The sequence below is a fragment of the Carettochelys insculpta genome, chromosome 17, assembly GCF_033958435.1.
Source record: "Carettochelys insculpta isolate YL-2023 chromosome 17, ASM3395843v1, whole genome shotgun sequence".
Classification (NCBI taxonomy): domain Eukaryota; kingdom Metazoa; phylum Chordata; order Testudines; family Carettochelyidae; genus Carettochelys; species Carettochelys insculpta.
In genome coordinates, this window is record NC_134153.1 from 10,047,631 (window position 1) to 10,072,552 (window position 24,922).

The 24,922-nt window shown below is 40.9% G+C and overlaps 1 protein-coding gene across 1 annotated transcript in view; it reads left to right on the forward strand.

Moving 5' to 3' along the window:
• TAF4 (TATA-box binding protein associated factor 4) overlaps positions 1-24,922 on the forward strand; it is a 74,543-nt gene that overhangs the window by 46,164 nt on the left and 3,457 nt on the right. Inside the window, exons 9-15 of the mRNA XM_075011587.1 lie at positions 5,350-5,497; positions 6,874-6,988; positions 9,134-9,303; positions 10,008-10,138; positions 12,145-12,270; positions 13,132-13,188; positions 13,289-13,408. Coding sequence (XP_074867688.1) covers positions 5,350-5,497; positions 6,874-6,988; positions 9,134-9,303; positions 10,008-10,138; positions 12,145-12,270; positions 13,132-13,188; positions 13,289-13,408 — 867 coding nt within the window. The remainder of the gene's footprint in view (positions 1-5,349; positions 5,498-6,873; positions 6,989-9,133; positions 9,304-10,007; positions 10,139-12,144; positions 12,271-13,131; positions 13,189-13,288; positions 13,409-24,922) is intronic.

The window sequence follows — 24,922 nt, forward strand, 5'->3', positions numbered from 1 at the left end:
AATACTTTAGCTCAGCCAGAATCCTTTTAATGATCATTTAAAAAGGTAACTGCTATGAAGAAAATAATGTATTTTAAATACAGCGATGATTAAAGTCCTCTATCATTTCCTAATTTTTAAAAATCAGCATATATTTTCAATCAGTTCATAGTCAGGTCATGTATTCTTTGAACTTTTAAACAAACATTGACCCAGATTTTAGGCATGTGTAACAGTAAAATGCTGTAGGTTTTGTTTCATTTTGTTTTGTTTTTAATTTAGTTTGCACAGTTTATGGCCTGTTTTTGCAAGTGTGTAGATCATTTGGTAATTTGTATTAGCTAGGGAAAGGAAAGTATTAATATTCCATTTAACTGAAAGCCATTATACTACAGTATTGTTACCTTTTTAAGGGATTTGATATACATATTGTAGTTGATCAGACTGCCACATGTCCATGTTACATTTTGAAATGTCTATAGAAAATACAAAACCTTTCACCTTTATTTTGGGTGCTTACATGACACTTATCACCCCACTATGGCTACAGTGATAAAATATTATCCTTGCCATATTTCTGCAGTGTAGGGAAGTATTGCGGTCTCCATCCTGGAGAACTGAGGTACAGAACATATGTTTACACAGTATGTTAGTTTGCCTTCCAGTTTGGTTTGACAGACTTTTGGCTTGTGTTAGTGCTTTAAAAATAACTGTGTAGACAGCACTTTGAAGTTGCGAGTTAGGCTGGTGCTTGGGATGTAGGTTGCAACTTCAAAGTGCTGTCTATAGAACTATTTTTATGGTGCTGCCAGGAGCTCTAGTAGCCCAAGTCTGTCAGCTGCTTCCATATGCTGTGTAAACCTACCCAAAGAGATGGAAATCATACAAGAAGCTTTGTGGCAGAGCAAGAATTTGGAAGTTTCCAGGACCGGTCGTCTACACTAATGACGAGGCTGTTCTTCCTCATTGCTTTAGTCAATCTTCTGGAATGCACATACAGCTAAGTTTATTGAAAGGAGAATAGGGAGAAACAAAATCTGACGTTGACTCTCTGGTCCTTAAGGCAGCAAAGCATTGTTCTGTGTTTATGGTTGTTTTTCCAGATGGGTTTGCAGAGTTCTTTTTATAGGTCACTTAGGGTGCATCTACACTTGCATTCCTCTTCTGAAAGAGGTATGCAAATGAGAGAATGCAAATGAAGTGGACATTTGCATATTGACACCTCATTTGCATATTATTTCAAAAGAGCTTCTTTCGAAAGAAGAAAACCAGTGTAGACGCTGCTCTTCTGAAAGTAAACCCCGTCTTCAAAAGAATCCTTCTTTCCAGTGTGGAAAGAAGGATTCTTTTGAAGACGGGGTTTACTTTCAAAAGAGCAGCGTCTACACTGGTTTTCTTCTTTTGAAAGAAGTACTTTCGAAATAAGAATATGAAAATGAGGCTTCAAATATGCACATCATTTGCATTCCTCTTTGGAAAGAGGTATGCAAGTGTTAGATGCACCCTTATAGTCAGTAGTGTGTTGGCCAGTATTGATACTTACTGTGACGTCTGCTTAGAATCTATTCTGTCCAGAATTTGAGGGATGTGGATGTGGGGAATTGTAATATTGATAGCATCTTTGTATAAGGGCATTGTTTGATTATTTTTTTAGACAAATGAGTTCATTCTATCTCACCAAAGGGCACTGGACTTAATGACTTCTCAAGGTCCCTTCCAGGCCTTAATTTCTCAGATTTGCTCAGATCTATCTGCACAATCTGGGAAAACATAACAGAAACAAAGCAAAATCTGTTAATTGTTTTCTCATTTTGTTTAGTGGGACAGTGATCATATTTATTAGGATGAAACAGTTAGTAGCTTACTAGAATGTACGTGCATATCTGTCGTATGGTATTATACTAGTATGTAGCCATGCAAAATAACTTGTAGAGGACTTGAGTACATCTAGCACCAGAAATGTGAAAGTATTTATCTATGGACATTGCCTTTGCAGTATTTCATAAGGTATATGATCACTTCTAAAAGTTCAATCCTGTTGGTCAGTGGCTGTAGATTTTATAAATTTTTGGTGAGGGCCATGGTGGACCATCATTGTCATCAACATTTTTCATTTAATGATGGTGATGCCGTCTGATTTAAAATCCACTTTGCTTTTTGTGCCCTAGGCTCTTTTATTGGGAAAGTGGAAACTGTGCCAACTCATCTTTAACAAATAGGAAACCTCTCTATTCTGGAAGTCTCTGGTCCTGTAATATTTGTTGTCTGGCATGATATTAGTTAGCTAGATGTCTGCTTATTGTGAATGTGGCCAAATTTCCCCCAGTTCTATACAGATTGTTTATAGCCACAAATTTTGGCTGTCAGTGTTCTGTGCTGTTGTTTATCTCTAATTTACCCATAAATGTGTTCAAAGAGCCCAATAAGGAGCGGACATGTTGGTAGTGCTGCTGGACAATATTGACCTCCTTTTGTGGGTCTGCAAATTCTCTGATTTGGCACCAGTTAGGTCCCAAGGGTGCTGGACTAGAGAGGTTCAACCTGTACCTCTTTCAGATTTAAGTTTCAATACCAACAGAATCTACTGCTGTCAATTAGCTCATAAAAGGGAAAGATTTCTTATTCCCAGAATCATCCATAATAACTTACTATGAATATTTTAGGCTCTACCAATGTTTTCATACACTAGTGGAAAACTAAAAATGGACTGGACATGCCTGATCATCCTAACCAGGTCATAGACATTCTATCTTCTTCGCCAAATATTTTTCAGAGGGTCCAAGTTGTTGCTGTATTGTCAAGATTACCAATCCTATATGGTACAGCTAAATGCACAGCATAAAATAACAAAATAAGGATATAAATCAAATCTAAAAGACCTACTCAACACCTACCTTTTCAAGGGGGTTTTGGACTAAGTAAACACGTCTGTCAACTAATGATCGGCCTCCAGTTTTTAGCCTGCCGTTCAAATTTCCTTGCAGAAGATGGTAAATTCCTGGTTTATCCAGAGGCCTATAGATAGATTGTTGCTTTAAGTAAAGAATCTTTGATGCTGCTATACTCTCTCTCCATTACAAAACAAAACTGGTTTTCTTCTGTTCAAGGAAGGTCTAACTTAAATGCCTGTCATGCCATCATTTTCAAAGAGATCTCTTAAATTTAAGTAATCGTCAGAATTTATGCAGAAATGAATTTGATTATAACTGGTTTCACCCACCAGAACCATGAGGCATAATGCTGTTAAATCATAGGACTGGAAGAGGCCTCAAGAGCTCAAGTGCAGTCTCCAGCACTTATGTCAGGATGGAGTATCTTGTAGACCATCTCTCAGAGGTGTTTATGTAATCTGTTTTTAAAAAATTTCCAACAGTGGAGATTCCACAACCTTCCTAGACATTTTATTCCCATGGTTAACTACCCTGATAGGAAGTTTTTCGTGACATCTAGGCTAGACGTCCTTTGCTGCAATGTAAGCTCATTGCTTCTTATCCTCTCCTTAGAGGCTAAGAAAAACAATTTTCCTCCATTCTTCTGTAATAACTTCTTATGGACTTGAAAAAGGTTATTATGTCCCATCTGTCTTCCCTTTTCCAGACTAAACAAATGCAATTTTCTCACTCTTCCCTGATCAGTCATGTTTTCTACATTATAAATCATTTTGTTGCTCTTCTCTGGACTTTCTCCAATCTGTCTGTATCTTTCTTGAATTGTGGTACTTACAACATTTCTGCTAATAGATCCCAGAGTGATGTGGGTTTTTTTTATTAGCTTGTCTTCTCAGCAGGGCACCCTTTTGGCTTGTGCGTTGTCCGTCGTCTCTCCCTTCACACAATCCATCCTGGACCCCATTGCTATGTAGCTTGTCAATCTAACTATCAACCTCTTCAGGATGCTGCCATCTGGCAGTGACCACTCTCAGTCCTTTGCTCCCTTCTGGCGGATTCAGGAGTCCTGGTTTACTCCAGGGTATTGCTGTGGCCCACTGCAGCCCTGGTCCTGCCTCTCACATCAGGGGCAGACTACAGTCTATTAGGGTCACTCTTGTGTGTGGCTAGGTGCGGTACAAGGCAGAAGGGGAGGGACTCAGGCCTGCCCACTACTCTGAGTCGTGGCCCAGGGACCCTCTGGTGGCAGACTGGGTCTGCCCTCCTCTTCTCTTACCCTCACTGCCCTGCTCTCTGGGCCCCTTTCCCTGTGGCCCCCTTGCACCAACTGGGCCTCTATTTCAGGGCCAGTAGTCTGGCAGACCTCAGGCCAGAGCCTGCAACTCCCCTTAGCCTGTCCGTCCCTGCTCTACTTCAGTGCTGCTCTGTCTGGGAGCTGGTCCTGCCCCTTCCCTATCTAGGGCCTAACTGACCCAGCTCTGCTGGAGCAGCTCCTTATATACTAAGCTGCTTCTGAAAGCTGCCCACCAGGAGTCCTTTACTCATTGGCTGGGGGAGCTGCACATGCTCCCTCCAGCCAGCCTTAGTCCTTTTCTTGTAATAGTGGGCATTTGGATTGAACCTAAGACTTGGTGTGTTAACATTTTATAATAAGGCATTCGGAGCCTACGGAAGATAATTCTAAATCTATCCTTTAGCCTTAATACCTGTTGTTGTTTGATTCAGAAGTCGGACTACATGTCCAGAAACTGAGAACCACATGGGGTAAAGGTAAAGCCAGAGTCACAGAATTATGAAAGTTTTGATCTTGGGTCTGTAAACTATCTTTCTGTCTGTTTGGTAGTAACGGATTACTGAAAATTGTAGAACTCTTGATAAGACAAGAAAGCTCATTCATGCGACATCACTTTCTGTAGTATAGCCTTTTGAGATAGCACAGACTCACAATTAAAACAGGTTGCAGTTTGCAGGTGGGCTACAAAGAGAAACTTCTTGTTAAACTTGTCTTCAGTTTGTTAATTAACCACTTCAAATGTTTTGCCATCCATTTTTGTGAAGGAGACAGTGGTTATGAAAGGTTGATTAGAATAACTTTCTGAAAAGCTGGGTTTTATTTAAGGGTCAGATTTTCAGCTGTTTTGAACTAAATTTGGATAGGTACGTAGAAATTCAGAAAGGTTAGATGATCGTTTGACCCTAAATAGCTTTAGATTTTGGTTATATGTGACTTTTGCCTATAGAGAAGAAACTTAACTTTCAGCAACTGGGCTGTTAATTTTCCATGAAATAAAATATATCTGAAGATTGTTTAAAAATATATACTTGAAGATTGTACTGATTCTAATTGGCTGTTGCTCAAACACGTCTATGGTCCAGTCTAAAGGTTGGCATAAGGATGCGGTTTATCCAAATGATTGTTAACAGCTTGTGTATCATTGTTTCTCAAATAGTTTAATACTGTTTCTTCTCAACTTATTGGCAGGTTATCCAACAGTCTCAAAAAGCAGGGGCATTGATAAGGCCTCCACAGGTAACATTGACACAAACCCCTATGGTAGCATTGCGGCAACCACATAATCGTATTATGCTTACAACTCCCCAACAAATTCAATTGAACCAACTTCAGACAGGTGAGTACACTTTTTTAAGTTCTTTATTGTAAATTATTTTAAAGACCCTTCACACACACTCCTAAAACAGGATAGTTACTTTACTTGGGAATAGATGTTTCTGAAATGTTTTTTTTTCCCCATTAATATTAGCAATACTTAGTATTATGAAGCCCTTTGCATCAGTAGATCTCAAAGGGTTTGACAAAGTAGCGTTCAATATTGTAATCCCCATTTTAAAGGTGGCAATACTGAGACAGACACAGGTGAAATGGCTTTCTGAAGATTACCTAGTAGGCCAGTGTTGGATCTAGACCCCAGGTCTCCTGAGTCCTAATGCAGTGTCATGTCCACTAGGCCAGTTTTTTGTTTCTAAATTTTACATATGAAATAAGATGCATTGTCACTTGTATTAATGTTATATTTTAAGTACCGTGTGTTTTTGTATGTATTTAGATCAGGGGTCTGCAACCAAAATAGCAAAAGCCATTCTTTTCAAATTCAGTTACAGAATCAATACTTCAAGAGCCACAATGCATGTGAATATGAGAAAGTCCTTAAATAAAGCCAAACCCTACTTTTTGTAATCCCTGATTAAGAACAGTGCACACACTAACTTGTATCAGTTAGAAAGTTTAAATTACTTTCACCCTGGACTGGAGAGCAAATGAGGACAATGAAAATGCTGTGCCTGGGGATAGTCCCTTAAGCAGGAAGGCGCAATGTTCACATCAGCCCTTCACGCAAGTGACTCCTTAAAGAGCTGCATGCGGCTCCAGAGCTGCTGGTTGCTGACCCCTGATTTAGACAGTACTGCACATATAAACAATCTTTGTACAAACTTATATGAACTAAAATGATATAAACACAACAAAAAATGCTGATGAATTGGCTGTTAGCATATTGTGTCAAAGCAGGCCTCTGGCCTTATGAGATGTTCTAGTGGGCCACATATGGCCCATAGGTCATAGCATAGCCCCCTCACTCTGACATAAGGAATTATTTCTTTATATATATATATATATATATATATATATATATATATATATATATATATAGGACTGGTGTTAGTTATGTTTTTTGTTTGAACATCAGTTTAAATTCTCTGTAGCTAACCTGAAATAGCTGTGCTACTCCTAGACTATTTCATGCATGATGCTGTAGTGCTTAGGGTGGACAAACTTCAAGGGGGTGTTTTTAATTCAGTGAAAATATTTGAGCAAGAAGAGTAACTAGAACATCACAAACATCACTGCTGCCAGTTTTTTAAAAACGCTTTTGTGCTGACGGTGAAAATGAACCTGTCCCCAAAAAAATTAATAAAATATTGGACTAAACTGTAATGCTCCGCCACAAGCGTTATAGAGAATACAAATATTAACTTTATTTTCTTACAGTACCTGTGGTAAAACCAACAGTATTACCTGGACACAAAGCTCTGTCCACTGTTTCAGCACAAGCAGCTGCCACTCAAAAGAATAAATTAAAGGAACCTGGGGGAGGTTCTTTCAGGTAAGAAAGCAAAATCCTTCTGTTTTGTACACGGTGAGTCTTGGATCAGGCCCTGAAACCACTGAGGCTTTCCAGTGACTTCAGTAGGTGTTCTGTCAGTTATATAGATTTGCAGAGGGGAAGAAGGAATTAAGAAGGCTTCTTATGTTTTTTAGTTAGTTTCTTATTTAAATGTATTTTTTCCAAGCTGTTGTTGGGCTCTTAGCACAGAATCATCTGGCACTCAACCAGTTTCTAAGTAATCTTTGTTTGAACAGCAAATTGAAAATATTCCTCTCCTGTCTACTATACTCAGGCTTTCTTCATTCCACTTTACTATGCTGAGCTTCCACATCTGCCACTCAGCCTTTTTTGTAGCATTCAATTTGTTTTGTGGAAGTAGTGTATTGGGGCTTCTACTCAAGTTGTGAAAATATCAAAGACAATGAAGAGAGGAGCTGTGAGAGCAACCAGACAGGACAGGGCTGTGAAAACACACTCAGGGTTTTAGTTCTGTGCCAAACAGCTATTTAAGGAACTGTTTGAATGCTCTATTTGTTTTGTATGATAAAGCCAAATGTACAGGTTTATTTTGACTTCTGTACTGTGAATTTGCAATGGTCTTACTGCAGTAAATATAAGGTGTGTATCACTCCATGTACTCATGGGAAGACAGCTATAACTTGTTATGTTTGTACATGGTTTGAAAGTTGCTTCTACACAGTGTTGCAGTTCAGGACAACTACAGCTGTATTTCCCCTGTACAGTCCACTGAGGTCACCTCGGACTGCTGGAGCTTCACAGTTCGCTGCCTATACTGTGAATTCCCAATCAAGTCAGACTGCTTAATCAGGCCTGCTTCTCTCCCCACCCACACCCCGCGCCATCCCAAGGCTATAAACAGCATAATAATCGATAGGCATAAATCACTACAGTTGCTTTTCCGAAGCAAGCCTACTTATTCTTAAAATGAAAGCATTATGGAGAAAACATTTTAAAAACAATAAAATAAACTACACACATGATAATCTTATCAGCGATCACTCTTCAACTCCGGAAAGGGCTTGAACCAGTGAACACCCCACCAAGAGGTTTTTCTGTGGTGACAAGTTCATAATTGCTGTAGCTTAGAGTAAGCCTGCTCATGAATTTGAGACACTTCTTTGTACCATTTGGGTTTTTGATCTGGGACTAGGTAATTCGTAGGCAATGGATTTCTCCTCAGTGCTTAGCTTATAAAGGTTGTTTTTTTGCTTAACCATAAAAGTAACATTTGCATATACCTCTGTCCTAGAGATTTCCTGGGAAACCCAATAAAAAGTTCACGAGAACTCGTAAGACTTTCTTGGGTTTACACTAGTTAGGTCTTCTCCCTTGAGATGTTTCTTAAACATTTGCATTTTTAATACAGTGGACGCCTAACATCATTGAACTTGATTCATTAAGTGTAGTTCAATAAGGTTTTTCCAGGGTATTGTAGGATATTGCTACAGGGTGTTTGTGGTTAATACAGGTATGCACACAGAGTTCTGAGCTTGGAATCAATACTACTAACTTTTGGTATTCGTGACTTCTGAGGTGACTCAGTGTATGATTAGTAACATTTTACAAAGCTGCAGGAGCTCAGTAGCGATCAGGTTTCTAATAAACGTATAGAGCATTTTAGATCTCTGATAGCCTTTTCATTTTTTTAATATAGATAAAGAACATCTAAAACTAATACTACTACATAATAGTGGATGATTGTTTACATTGTACTGTCACACCAGTTTCTCTTCTTTAGTTTTCCCTGTGACCTCCCACTTTTCTGTGTCCCGTCCTGTTTTTCTCTTCGAAACAGCAATTTTTCCTGTGTTGTATTGTATAAAATATGCATAGCAGTCAAGGAAATTGTATGTGTGGTGAGGTGGATAGGTAGAAATACTGTGCCCTTAAGAATTATTCTCTAAGTTTGATTTCATTAAGCAACAACAAAACAAAGTCTTCTAAAATTTCAATTTTATTTTGGGAGATGGGTAGTAAAATGTATTGGGCCTGTGTATTGACAACTGAAGAGCTTTTAAATCAGTCTCTTATGCAGCAGAATTGTAGAACTTATGCACATTTGCACAGAGCAGCATGTCACTAAATACCTAAATATGTTGTAATGATTTTTCTCTTCCGAAGGGATGATGATGATATTAATGATGTTGCATCAATGGCTGGAGTCAACCTATCAGAAGAGAGTGCACGGATATTGGCAACAAATTCTGAGTTAGTGGGCACGTTAACGAGGTCTTGTAAAGACGAAACTTTCCTGCTTCCAGCAGCTTTGCAAAGAAGGATACTAGAAATAGGTATGTTAACACCTAGTTTAATTGTTTTAAATGCTAGTTTCACTAGATTTGGTTTTCTTAAAAATGAGTTTAAAAATAATTAAATGTGACAGAGTAGTTTTATGTATTGCCATCTTCTAGCATTCATTTGCAACTGCTAGAACCTTAATATTTGAAGAAATATAACACATTTGAAAAGCTTCTAAAACTCTGGCTCTTGGCTAGGTGTTGCTTGTTTTTTGTGTTTTTGTTTTTTAAGATCAAAATAATTTTATCATTACATGTGATTGAGTATTCTACATTATAAGTCAAAAGCCAGTCAATCCACTACAACAAATACTGGGGAAATCTTAACAATTTTTGACCAACTATATGATAATTCATGCTAATTATAAATTGTAAATTAGTGATTAACTAGAGCAATGTTACTGCAACATAAAACTTGTTAATTTTATTCATCACTAGTACTTCACACTATATTGGTAAATGTTCTGTGGCATGTTTTTGATGTTTATGAAAATTTAGTAGAGTGAAATCTTCTCTACAGTATCACATCTTAAATCTTGGCTGGGAAACATATAAAGGTCTCATATAAATGTATAACTTTTTTTGTTTGTTTGGAAATTACTTAGATGTGTGAAGTTGGGTTAGAAAAAGTCAGTTGTATTGTAAAATATCTTTTCAGCCAAGTTATCTTAAAAGCTTTGTTTCAATTTCAACTACAGGTAAAAAACATGGGATAACAGAAATCCATCCTGATGTAGTTAGTTATGTATCACATGCAACACAACAAAGGTTACAAAACCTTGTAGAAAAAGTATCAGAGACAGCCCAACAAAAGAATATTTCTTATAAGGTAATTTAATTTTAATTTTGTGAATGCTAGTATTACACAAAGTATGCTTTCACCTCTGGGGAATACACTCAGATCTGATAGTGTACTGCACAGAAACTTGGTTGCTGTTTGTGTAGAGCTTTTCCAACCTCCAGAACAAGGCTGGGTCTAGACAAAAGCCCTAAGTAGTGGTATTTTTGAGTGCCCCGTCTTGTCTATTATTGCAGCTTTTTTGGGAATTGATATCGCCGGCAGCCACAAAGTATGCTAAGATGACAGCTTCCAATACACAAAGGGGACAGAATGGAGGACAGGAGGAAAGTTGCAGGGTGTTCATATTGCAAACCAACTTTCTTAGGCTTCCATGTTCTCTGAGGGGTGCTGCCTTAAGAATTTGAGGTTCTGTTGGCCATACGCCATGGGTTATTTGAGTAGAAAAGATAGAAATCTCTGCTTGGTTGACTAACTTAAATTTGTTACAGTAAGGTTCTCTATTGCAGTTCTTTTGAAGTGATCATACATAGTTTAGTGTACAAAAAGTTTAATTAGTTCTCACCTAATGTAGGGGAAAAAAGTTTGTGTTCACCGTGTAGACACAGGTAAATGTACCCATCCAAATCAATCAAAAATACTTATTCCATTCATTTCTTTTTGAATTCTGTAAAATAACTATGTTCTGCAGCAACTTATTTTTTTTTAAAGGAGGTTTAATATTGAGCCTGTCAGATATGAGATTTCCTCTTAAGAAGCTAGAATAACCTATGCACATTGTGGTATTTTCTTTACCTTAACATTCATAATATCTTTTTATAAGATAATCAACAAAGGAGAATGAGACCCAAACAAAACAAGTGGATGGATTTAAGGTAGCAGGCTGAAACATTGTATACTTTTTAAATGAGCTGAGGCAAGAAAAGTGTCCCCCTTCCTACCTGTCACACCTAAAGAGGATCCAGATATCACTCCCAACCCCACAGGCTAACAGCCTTTATGTCAGTCATCCTCTGAGTCCCATGTTCTACGATCTAGCCTCCAGAAGCCTCTTCTCCATACTGGATGCCACTTGTATGGTACAAAACAACTCAAGTTTATCAATTCCTCATCCTTCTCTTCAATTTATGATCGATTATCTTTCATATTATAATCAAGCAGGTTTCCAACATATGTTGAGGTGTATGGGGGGAAAACCCATTGGACAACCTTTCTAATTTTGCTCAGGAGGGAAAATGTCTTTCATCTCCTCCTTCTTTAATCTCTCTCCTGCCTTACTGCCTCCAAAACAAACAAACTCTAAAGTAATCTGTCTACACAGACAGCAAACCTGGACATCTAACTATTGCATATACAACATCCTGTAGGGCCAGATAGATGGGGTAGTCTCTTGGGGCACTAAATGTTGTAGACCTAGACCGGATGGACCGTGATGGAGCCATTCTATTTCTTTGCTTTACCCCAGTTAGCTTATAAGCAGCCAAGGGAGGTGAATATTCCTTTTTGTTCCCTCCCACCTCTTTCTGTGTCTTTGTTTTAGATGCCTTTTGTGTGGGAAGGTGCTTAGAGGATAAATGAGTATCATATTTCTCCCATCCCATGTTGGTCTGATCAACATTCTTAACTCCTCAGTGCAGCAATGGGACTGGGAGTAGAAGTAGTCCTGTAATTTTTTTATGAGACTGAATGCTGTCAGTTATGAATTTTGAGTATGATTCATGAAAGAATGGATAGAACATTGCCTCACAGAGAGCAATTAAAAAAATCTGTGAAATGTGTTTGAAAGGCCAAAGTTATGTGATAATACTTAAAAGTCAAACCCTGAAGATCCTAGAAAATCAGAATGCTTGTTTTGTTTTGTTTTTTTTAAATGGGTTTTACCCAGTTTGACTAGTTTATCTTTAAACTGGGCTTTTGAAAAAAACAAAGCGAGCATTTGTGCTTTAAAAGCGTGGGCTCTTATAAAGCTGCATGGTACAAGCTACTAGCTTTATTTTTAAGATTTGTAATGAAAAGCATTTTTACCACATTTTCAGGATGATGAAAGATATGAGCAAGCAAGTGATGTTCGGGCACAGCTTAAGTTCTTTGAACAACTTGATCAAATAGAAAAACAGAGAAAAGATGAACAAGAAAGGGAAATTTTAATGCGCGCAGCAAAGGCAAGTGCTTGCATTTAACTTAGATTTGCAAAGTGTCATTTTGACGTCATTTGTTCAAGCAGTTATATGATTTATATGTGCAATTGTGATACTTATGTTCATAATTAGATGGGCAGTTGGTATGCCAAAGGCATAACGTGTCAAAGATCTAGGTAGAGTGGTTTTTTCATGAGCATAAATTTAAGCTGTGCAGTAGGGACTCAAGATTTGCAAACTTAATGTTTGTGCATTTAATCATTTGTGAGAGGCCTCTTCATGCAGGGCTCTGGGACATGGGGCGCTGGCAGCCGCTACCTCACCTGGGACATGGGGCGCTGGCAGCCGCTACCTCACCTGGGACACGGAGTGCCAGCAGCTGGGCTTCAGGCGGGAGGCATATTTGCAAAGTTCAACATTCACAAGGGTTCTCAACATGGAACCCTTGCGAATGTTAAGACCCTACTGTATTTATAAATATAATAAATCACAAGCTCCAGTTTGTGTAGTTTGGGCCTTTACACAGATAAATAATAATCAAATATTCATGTCTTTATCTATGTTCACCATAAGAGTGGCGCTCTTTTCCTTGCTCCGTGTGGCTGTTGCCTGGTTTCAGTGAGGTTCCTTCCATTAAAATTCTACTACCTACTTAAGTCAAATGCAAAATAGGAACTGTTTTTATTAACTGGATGCTGACTCTGAATAAGACATCAGACAGCATAGATTTTTCAGCTATTTAAGTGAAATACTGGAACAGCGAATGTAGCAGTGATGTTTGGATTTTGGATAAGGGAAATAATGAATAAGAAGTGTCTACTTCTTCTCTTGTAATTTTTGTAATTTATGTACTTTTTTTCTCTTATACCATTTACCAACATACAGTCTCGGTCTAGACAAGAAGACCCAGAACAGCTTAGGTTGAAACAGAAGGCCAAGGAGGTATGCATTCAGATGAGCATGTGTCATTTAACAATCTAAATATTCTCAAAACATCAGAAGGGGAAAAAAAATAATCGTGATTCTGTTCTGAAAAACACAGATGCAGCAGCAAGAGCTAGCACAAATGAGACAGAGGGATGCCAACTTAACTGCATTAGCTGCTATTGGTCCCAGGAAGAAAAGAAAAGTGGATTCTCCAGGCTCTGGATCAGGGACAGAGGTACAGTGTAACTATAGCTCTTGTTTGCAAATATGCAATGGTTTTGTTACCATATCCTCTGCAATAGTCATTCTCTTCATTATTCTCTTCCCTGGTTGAATGTTTTCTGAGCACAGATATTATTGTAAAGTCCAGTAAGACAATCACTTGATCCAAAGACTAGGATTGATATCAGAATTGCTGCTATGAGCAGAACATAATTTATTACCATGGTTCAGGCCCAAGGGAGGAAACTTTGGAAGTGCTGGCCTTGTTCAATCCCAGCCTTGTTCAGCCTCCACAGCATTGGAGGAGGCAAACTGACAAGAAAAGGAGGTAGTGGTTGCTTTCTGCATGGTCATTTCTTTCTTTGCCAAGAATCCTGTGTGCGTGTTAAAGAAATAAAATTCTGTAACTGTATGGCTCTCCCACAGTATATTGGAATTCTCTAAAAGGGATTTAGGGAGGATCATCTTCCAGCAGTGAAGTCTATGAGGTTAGCTCTCCAGTAGAATACATGTTCCAGTGATGCAGAGCAGAGAGTACAGCTGGGTATCTTGAGAAAGTACATCTAGTTATCTTGTTAATCCATGTGGGAAATGGTCTTTAAGCCATACATTATTGTATGTATTTATTACTTTAATGGTAGCCAAACTGTGGACTTTCTTTACTGGTCACCTCTTTGGACATGTCTACACAGCAGCGAGAAGTGTGCTTTCCAGTTCAGTAAGCAGGTATGTTAGTGGTGCTGTAATTATCATGTCTAAAATCACAGTGCAGCCTGGGATGTATATTTGGATGACCGGTCCACGCTGCCACCTTTTGCAGTCCTGTGTACATAGATATGTTTTAGGGTGTTAGCTGGATCAGATTTAGTGTGGGTCTGTCTACCCACACGGGAAAGTAGCCTCAGCCACAGTGCAGATGTATCCCCTCTTTGAATGCTGGTCCTTATGTGTACTGTGTGGGGGCGGGGCCTTGCTACCTTCAGGTCCCCTGTCCTGGCTGCATCTGGCTCCCTGGCCCTGTGAGTGGTGAGCCTGGCTCCCTGTTCCCCACCACTCACAGGAGCCAGAAGCCAGGCTGCTGCCTGGGTCCTGGCTCCCTGCCACTCCTGGGAGCTGGGAAACACCAGAGCAGCAGCGCTGGTCAGTTTCCTGACTCCCCTCCACTCCTGGGAGCTGGGAGCCAAGTTGCCACCAGGTTCTGGGCTCCTACCAGCAGAGGGGAGCCAGGATGCCACCTCGTTTCCAGCTCCCTGCCACTCACAATTTTGTCGTATTATTATAAGAAATGAGTAAGTTGAAATTGTGTAGGTTGGAGGTCTACTGTATTCCATGTTGGATGTGTGTAAGCTCCATGTGTCTGGAGCTGGAAAATTTTGAAATTAGTGTCCATTGAGCCCCACAGGCACGGAGGCTCACCTGCTAGGCCCCAGATCTCCCACCCATGAGAACAACCACCTCTCCAGTTCTTCTCATCACTCTACAGTCTGGGTTGGAACACCAGTGTCCAAAACTTCAGCTTTCTTTCATCTGTGAGCTATTTAGAAGCTTGTAAATAGCTTTTACAGTTCTAGAGAGGTTTTATCAGACAGTTTGTGCTTTATTGATAATCAGTCTCTCTAACCTGGTAATGGCCTATACCCATAACTCCAGACTTCAAAATTTGTTTCCTATCCATGGCTCTTCTCTGTGAGTGGCAGCCATCCATGTTGGTTGTACTACTTCAGGAAAGCCTACTGTGTAGCGAGGTGCAATATCTCCCATTTGTTCTCCATACCTGGGAAGGATAGACATTTTACCTTAGGAAACAGTAAATAGAAAAGGCTACAAAGCTGCACTCTGGCACAGACTACAATACCCTCTGTTCCATGCGTAAGCCAGACTCATTAAGGAATGCATCTTCTGCCACAAGGCCCAACTCAGGACCTGGGGAATCTGCCTCCCACAGATTGCTCAGGGAGCGTCCTCAAAGCATGAGGATAAGCCTTCCTCCTGATAAACTTTGAAGAAGTTGGATTAAGCACTGCCTTAAACCAAACAAGTCTCAGCCCAGGAGAGTAAAGTATGAAGTCTGAGGCATAGTAAGAAAGCTTGCATGTCTAGGGTATGATTAACACCAGATGGGAATCCAGTGGCAATAATGCCTCTGGTACATTACAAAACCTAGGCTGTGAAGGCACTGGTAAAGATTATCAGTACTTGCAGTACTGTCTGTCTTCAGTCACTTTGGCAGACACAGTGTCTTTACTGCCCCTCCAGCAGTTCAGGTGGAAAGAACCTCTCTTAATACGAAAGAGCAGAGACCTATGTTCCTCCTGAGGATATGTTTTATTTTTCAAGACTGCGGTCTTTTGCTCTACTTAATGTCCCTCTTGTGAGAGAGGATATAACTCTTAAGGGAGCTGGCCTTTGGGCAGAGTTTCTCTCTGATTCCATCTTTGGGCTATGATTTTCCTCCATTGGCACTGTCAGCACCACTGTTGGAACCAGAATTGGTTGTCACCTCATTGGGAGATTCTTACTTGCCAAATGGACTGTTATTCCTCTTTCTCTTTCCAGTCGGAAGACCTGGCCCAGTTTGGGACCAGTCTCTACCTCATCACCTGTCTTGTAGCATTTGGTACCCCATAGCGTCATTGAGGCAGCAGTAACATCTGTAAAATCTGCATATTTTGAAAATATTTACTTGCCAATATTTTCTGCAATTTTAACCTAGCCCTAGTTTATGCTGATATTAAGGATATCAGTTCAGTCACTTTTATTTTTAGTTAGTTTTAACTATTCAGTTGCATGTTCTGCTGGCCCAAGGCACTTACTCGGGTGGGAGGGTAGGGAGAGAAGTTGCTGAGGGGATACAAGTTTTATTCTGAAGTCAGCAGTATACTCCTTTTTTGATGTTTCTCTATGCTGTGGTGCATTTGCAGACTTGCTAATAAACAGGAAATTGTCATTGCTTCCTGTTGAAAGTATAATTTCTGTAATACTTAGAAGAATTGCAACTTCATGGAGTACGCACAGTTTTAAGGGTTTGCTCTATAATTTTTTACTGCTGGTTGGCAAAGTGTTGCTGATGATTTATGGAAAACTGATAGCAGCATAGAAACAGTTAAATATTTCTTCCTGTATATCACTTTCTATATTAAATATCTCATATTCTTTATTCTTTGTTTCAGAATAGTAATAATTCTGATATTATATGGTACTATGTTATAACATGGAATTGTTTATGCAAATACAATAATAGTAAATGATATTTCAGCACATGAATGCATACAAATAAAAGTTGCCTACCCAGCATGCTAAGCACCTTTTGGCTAAAGTATGCAAGTTTACAGGGTTATGTGACTCAATTATAACAGAATAAACACAACAGTAAAAATTAGAAGATTTTACACTCTTAAGACTGTAAAAATTCATGTGTTCTAAGTAATATGTCATGTAATTAAAACTTGTGACTGTCAGGATACTCAGGAAGAAGGTCTCTGTAACTGCAAATGCTTACCTCTATATGCTTGACTGTGCAGCCTTATTATTTTAGTGCCATCTAGAGCATGGAATATTTGTACATTCCCTGGGAGTGCTTGATGTAGTCTGGCTGAATTTGGCTAATTTAGTTGTCTTCTATTAATCAGTTACTGGTTAACCAGTTAGAAACTGGTTCCCTTAAAAATCTTTTTTTCAGATTAATTAAGAACCAGCTGCTTTTGATCAGATAGATTCACAGCTGTGCCTTTGTTGTATTTCACTTGACTTTTTAAAATTGAGCTCCACTTGTCACCACTTGTTTATAGTTTGTAGTTAGAGCATATTACAAGTATGGAAAATAAGGTTTGTCACTACTTAAACACAGATTTGTAAATGTGAGCTTTTTGATGTCAACGGACTTCTGAATCTTAATTGCATGTAAGTTACCTCTTTAGAATCCAGTAAAACCGATTGGAGTCAGTTTAGGTAGTTTATGGCTGACTAGTTGATTTAATTAATGAGTTAGCAAAAAACATTCTCTTAATGCCTCATATAGTACAACTCAAGCATTATGGTCACAGTATGAAGCACTATATATTATGTAATACAGATGTCACATTACTTACCTTTTTATAATTTGGGACTAAGCATTTAAGAGCCTGAAAATTCAGATAGGGATCTTAGGTTAGTTCAGGTTAGACAATTCTCAAGTTCCTAGTAGGTACCTATCTACATCTTTATGCTCCCACACCTCTGAAAACTCTGCTGTTTAGTTTTGTAGTTGGGATAATCATTTATCTGGTGAGCCAATGAACATTGTTAATCTTCTTGAAAAGCACAAATCTGATTTCATGATTAGAGTTGTATGAACCTGGGAATAGCTGCACTGAATAGCATAAAGTACCTGCTAGGGAATGCTGATCTCAAGAACATGAGTTTCTTAATAATGTAGTTTGAACAGGGACAGATTGCTTTGCAGTTTAAAGGACTGTAATGCACCACATTTCTCATTTCACATAGCTTTAAAGTACTGTAATTTTTCTTGAATCTTTGTTGTCCTACTTTTCTTGTAAGACTATACATTGTAGTTTCTTTTACTTTAAAGAAGGTATAGCTGATATTTAAGTTCATCAATGGAACATACTTGAGAATTTCCTGATATGTCAGCTCGTAGTAAAGCGATATAGGGAAATATGACTGTTTCTCTATGATCATGTTATAAACAGAACGCCCTGTTTGCAGTAATCCAGTAAATCATTGCCACCTTTCAGATAAAGTAAAATGAAATAATAACAAAACAAAATGAAAATCAACTAACTACAGTAGTCCCTCGAGTTGCGCGAGAGTTGTGTTGCCATGCACCCTCACATAACTCGAATTTCACGGAAGTCAGGGGGACTTTCTTCCCTGGCAGAACGTGTGTTCTGCAGTCAGGGAAGCAGCAGGAGCACCTGGAGCTCCTTTTGAAAGGTAAGTCCTGGGGTTGGGGGGGTAGCTGGGGAGAGTTAATCCTGGTGGTGGGTGGGGGCCGTGAGGGGGGTGGAGGGGTTCAGCCAGGGGTGGGTTAAGGCTGCAGGGGAGTGTGGAGGGGTTGAGCCAGAGCTGCCTGGTGGGGTGGGGGGGGGGGTTGAGCTGGAGCTGGGGGTTGAGCTGGAGCCACAGGTGCAGGTCAGGTGGGGGTTGAGCTGGGCCATGGGGGCAGGGTTTGAACCAGGGCCAGGGGGTGGGGTTAGCTAGAGCCACACACACAGGGCGGGGGGGTGGGGTTGAGCTGGGGCAGGGAGGTTGAACCGAGACTGTGCAGGGCCGAGGGGAGCAGGATTTTCAGGGTTCACTGTACATTTCTTTAAATAATTCTTAGCAAAACAAACTTCTGAAAATGTAGGGTGTTTTCATCCAACCTGGGAGGTTTTTCTTGTGTTCTTAAAAATTATCAAGACAATGAAACTTTTTAAAAATTAGGACACAAGCAGCTTCTTGGCTTATGAATGCCATCTGCTGGTCATAGCACTTCTGCACATCTATCTAATATTTTAAGATGTAACAAGGAGGCACTTAATATCCATCTGTGTGTACCAGCCTGTTTTTCCACTCCAGCTATTCACCCAAGTGCCAGTATTATATTTCCCTCAAACTTGTTAATATTAAATTCATTTGACAAACTTCTTTATGCGTTTTATGGAAAATTTGTGTTCATGTTTATGCCGTCAGCATAATATAAATCAGTGAGATTTAAAATGATGTATCACATTTTACTGTGGCTTGCTGTAACATTTTAAACGTGACTATTTTGGTCTCAGTATTATATTTAAAGGTAGCATAACTTTTTCCATACTAACTTCTTTTCAACTGCTATATTTCATATAATGTTGTTTTTAAAGTCTCTTTACATTTTAGCTTGGGAACAGCAGAGAAAATACTCATGCTATCTCCGGGGGGTGGGAAGGGGGGGCATAGTGTCCTTAATTTTTACCTTGCTTCTTCTTATCCCTTTTTTCTGTTCTTATTATTGTTCAACCAATATTTGATTAACCAGCGCACTTGAATAACCAGCGTGACTTGCAGCTGGGCAGATCTGGTCAGTGCACACCAGGCAGGAGTGTGGAGAAGCGGTGTCAGGGCTGGGGTTTGTGCACAGAGGGAGAGCAATGCCCCGTCTCCCTAAGGGCAGGGTGCCTCCCTCCATGCTGCACCTGAGTGCAGCCAGCAGGATCCCCCTGCCACCACCAGCTTGAGTACTCTTGATCGTCCAGAATATTTGATTGTCCAGAAACATCCCAGATATCAAAGAGTTTACTGTACCATATATGTGCCTTCATGTTGTGTTAGGTCTAAGAAGCATGCTCTTCCTACTTCAGCCAACCCAGTGTTTAATTGCACAGAAACTTTCTGTTGCAGAGAGGGAAAATATTCTTTTCTTTCTTCTCTGGAGACTTGTGTGTAAAATAAATTGGTGGTGTTATTGGAAAATGTGTCAGCATAGATACCAGAGGAGGTGTGCATGCACGTCCAGCACGTGAGATTAGATTTTGTTATGAGTAGCCCTGTCAGCTGGAGCCTGACATGCAGCCTCATGTTTCCAATCAAAGGCTTGAGGGACAGTGCATCCACAAACCTTCCGTGTTCCCTTTTTTCCATCACATTGCCACAAGTGATGACTGGTTAGTTTCTAGCCTGCTACCTTTCTCTTGTTTTTCAGACTCAGTTTGAAGCTGAGGTTGAAGAAATACTACTTGACCCTCTTATTTTTGATATATTCACTAACTGGAATGTTTTCAAAAACAAACCAACCGCCACAAGCCCCTCCAAACTTCTGATTAACTCCCTAGCCAGCTTGGTAAGGCATTTCATGATAACTGCCATGGCAGTTTCTAAATCACTAGGATTGAAGTCCTACCTGGCATACAGTGTGGACTCATTCCTTTCATTAAAGTGTATAGGCAGTGGCTTTTCTGACTGGGAGAGAACCATATCCTTCAGACGTTCTTGGTGTATAAATTCTTTTCATTAAGAACTTGCAAGTCAGGGGACACATGGCTGGAATTACACCTGGTTGATCAGTTGATGGGCTTCACCTTAGACTCCATTCCAAGGAACCCAAAGTATCATACTCAGCAAGTGCTGCTCCATGCAGATGCATCACTTCATGGTCTAGCAGTGAAAAGAAGGTGGGCATGGTAATTCTGGCAAAACTGCTCAGCTACATCCATGATGATGACACTGGTACCAAGGCTGCCAGTATCAGGCACTGCTGTCTCAATACAGAAGCAAACTATCACTTCTGCACCAGTACCATCAGCCTTGGCACTGGCCTCTTAGGGGCTGATATCATCCAATCTGATGCTGGTGTATGGTCTAAAGGTGAGGCTGAAAGGAAGGGCTGAGTGGAGACCAGACACTGCCAAACACTGAGGTGTGGGACGACATTTCCTCACTGAAGCTAGGGCTAAGGGAGTGGCACTGAGTAAACTTGCACTGTGGGCATCGGCACTAATGAAGGCTCTGGCATCTGCAGTTACTGTAGGATTGAGATCCTCTCTAGAGACATCAGTGATACATCTCTGCAGTGCTGGGGCCATAGGTGGAGCTGGATGTCACCTCTCAGCACAGCCATTAGAGGAATACTATTTCTTATCACCAGACTACACATTTTTTCCCTCCAGTGTTAAGCACAGATGTGTTTCCTCTTAGTCTGAGAGCAACCCTAGACCAGGTACCTGACATAATCTGCTAGCACAGCTACAAAGGAGTCAAATGACATCATTGTGCCAGTGAACAACATGGAGTGGCATGTGAACATCCTGCAACCCAGAGCTGTTGGACGCTCCTGCAAGTCTTCTGAAATTCATTAGTGCCAATCATCAGAAAACACAATAACTATGTATTGCATAAGCAAACAAGGGTACACCTCCCCTTTGCGTTTGGAGGCTGTTGAGTTCATCAGAGTGAGTTGATCCCAGAGGCCTTTCATATCCCAGGATTCAGCAACAGCATGAAGGACTTCCTGAACAGACAATCCTTGACAAACCACAAATGATCCCTGCATGCATGGCGCTATGTGATGGGTGTTCATGCTCTGTGACCCTCTGGAAGGCCCTACAGTCCTGCCACACCCCATCCCATTGAGGAACACAAGAGAAGTCCTCCAAGTGGCCTAGAGTGGTTGTGAAGAAGCAGCTAATGAGGGATGCGCGAGGGAGCAGCCAAACAGCACCATATAAAAGGGCCAGAGTTGAGCAGTTCCTTGTTGGTGCTGGAGGAGTGTGGATGGTGAGCCTGGCTGATTGAGGCAGCTTACAGGACCCTGGACAGCACATATTGTCAGAGACTCGGGGGTAGGGGGAGGTGTGTAAAGGACATCCAGGCTGTCCACTGGCTGCTCTGAGGTGAGGGTGAAGAATGTGATGGAGATGCAGGGGAACAGCCCAGGGAAGCATAGCAGTGATGCAGTTTAGTTGAGAGGTGTAGTGGATGGCTGCTGTGTACAGAGCTGTGGGCTGGGAGCTGGAGTAGTTGTTGGACCTGGGTCCCCCTCCCTTTCTCCATATTAATCAACTAGGTACATGGCCTGGACCTTGAATGTACCCAGGAAGCAGAACTGAACTGTTTTTAGTGGTCTGGTAGGAGGGGTGGTGCCTGAGAGGCCAAGGACAAAACCTCCAGACGAAACCCTGCGCAATGGCTGCAAAACAAGGAATAACTGGCCAATTGGTGGTTCTGTGGAAAGGATCTGAGAATTACTGTAGATCTTAATGAATATGAGCCAAAAGTGTGATGCTATATGCAAAAGGCTAATATTATATGCTAACGACTTATGCTAAACTCCTTTTCTCTCTTCAACCTTGTATTTAGCTGACACTTTTGAGTATCTTACCCAGACCTGAGGAAGGGCTTTCTGTAACTCAGTAGCTTCTCTCTTACTAACAGAGGTTGGTTTAATAAAAGACATTTGTCTCACCCACATTGTCCAATTGTTCTTCCTGTCCACTGAAGGTAGGAAAAGAAGTGATGAGCTTGATCTGCAACAAGGAAAATTAAGGTTAGATATTAGGAAAGACGTTCTAACTAATGGGTAGCTAAGTTCTGCAATAGCTTTCCAAGGAAGCATGTGGAATCACCATTATTGGAGGTATTTAAAAATAGTTCAGACAAATATCTGTCAGGGGTGACCTCTGTTACTTAGTCCTCCTCAGCTCAGGGGTCTAGACCTCGCAAGATCTCTTTTAGCCTTAAGTGTCTGATTCCTGCTGGATATTGTTTCAGCTAGGAGAGAGTGTGAGCCTCTGTCACTTATGGCTGAATCCCCACTGTTAATGTCCCCTCCATATGATATTCCATAGCAACAAAATAGTGCTGAGGCTTTGTTCAGAATTAGTCTGTTAGTCTGTATCTTTGAGAACAACAAGAAGTCCTGTGGCACCTTATAGACTAACGGATATTTTGGAGCATAAGCTTTTGTGGGCAAAGACCTGCTTTGTCAGATGCATGAGTGGGGCGGGGGGTTTCAGAGGGGTATTTGAAGAATGGGGTCCCACTAAAATGGATGGCCAGAGATGACAAGGTCTATTCAGTCAGGGTGGAAAAGGCCCATTATCCATAGTATGTATGAAGAGAGGAAAAAACAGGTCAGATAAGACGGGCATATGGCCCATTGTCAGTCTAATGTGGAGATGTTAACACCTAGGGCAGAGAAGCTCCTTTTGTAAGGTGCGAGCCACTCCAGTCTCTGTTTAATCCTTGGTTAATGGAGTCAAATTTGCAAATAAATTGCAGCTCAGAGGTTTCTCTCTCCATTTGATTTTTGAAATTTTTGTTTCAGGACTGCCACCCTTAAATCTGCTGCTGAGTGCCCAGGGAGATTGAAGTGCTGTCTCACAGGGTTCTGTACATTACCGTTCCTGATGCCTGATTTATATCCATTTTTTCTTTTACGTAGAGACTGTCCAGTTTGGCCAATGTAAATTGCAGTGGGGCATTGCTGGCACATGATGGCATATGCAGATAAAGGATTATATTATATTAGATGTGCAGGTAAAGGAGCCACTGATGGTATGGTTGATGTTGGCATACTGTGGGTCCTCTCTTCATACTTACTACAGATAATGGGCCTTTTCCACCCTGACTGAATAGACCTTGTCAGCTCTGGCCCTCCCTTTTAGTGGGACCCGACTCTTTAAATACCCCTCTGAAACCACCCCCCCACTCATGCATCTGATGAAGTGGGTCTTTGCCCATGAAAGCTTATGCTCCAAAATATCTGATTGTCTATAAGGTGCCACAGGACTTCTTGTTGTAAACCAGTCAGGTAAATTGATTGATCGTTGTTTTCCTGAAACCACGCTGGATAGCAGGAGGAAAAATTACATGCAATTTATGTTTCCAGGACTTCACTTTATAATGCAAGAACCAGACCATTTAAACTATGTGCAGTAAACTGCTCGGATGTAGCTTAGACCAGTGTTTACCAAATGTTGTTCCATGGAACCTTCAGTTCTGCAAAGTGTAAATAAGGATTCCGCAAGAAAATTCCTCTGCAGCTTCCTGCCCTGCCACTGCTGAAACAGTAAAACTAATTTAATTGGTTTAACTGCCAGCAGGGCGGTGGGAGGGAATCTGGTCATTAAACCAAGTGAATTTAGTTCCATTATTTCAGCGGCAGCAGGACAAGGAGCCCCCGAAAGCCCCTCACTCGTCCCACTACATGAGTGGACGCACCCCTCCAGTGGGCATGGCTCAGCTCACTCAGCCAGTGCTACGGATGAGTCAGTTCTGGGGGCTGGTTTGGGGATGAGGTGGGTTAATCCTGGGGATGGAGGGGGTGGGTTTGAGGCTGAGAGGGCTTAAGCCTGTGGATGGGGAGACAGGTTTGCAGGATGGGGGCAGGTAAAGCTTGGGGATTGGGGGGAAGATTTGTGTGCTGAGGGCTGAGCTAGGTAAAGCTTGGAGATGTGGGGGGCAGGTTTGGGGGCCGAGGGGGAAAGATCCTAGGAATTGGGTTCCACAACATTCTTCCGAATTTAAAAGGGTTCTGTGGCCAAATAAACTTGGGAAACACTAAGCTAGACATTCTAACAAGCAAGCCATCTCTTCCCAGAAGATATCAAAATGGCTAACACAGTGTATCTCATTGTTACCTGCTGGCTGGTATTCCTCTTCTAATATAAAGACCACTCCACCAGAGCACAAGCAACATTATCATCTTGCTTCTGGAATGTGCCAGTATTGGAGCTCTGTAGCAGCATGGAGTAACCCGCTGACTTTTTGTCAAATATGCCTTGGACTAGCTTGTAGGTTAAATGCCAAACTTGGGAGAGCGGTACTAGAGTCCTTTGTTCTGATACAGCCAGTGCTTCTCACTTCCACCCTCCTGAGGGCACACACAGTGCACACTTAGCACTTACTTTCAGTGGGGATCACCAGTCGCATACACTCAAACTGTTACTTACCCTACAGTTCTTTCATTTGTAGTTAGTGCAGATCCCACTACCTGCTCTACATCCTTTTAACTCCCATGAATGGCTACCATTGGCTTCTCGTTGCAAGAAAACTGCCCTCGGTGTCCTGA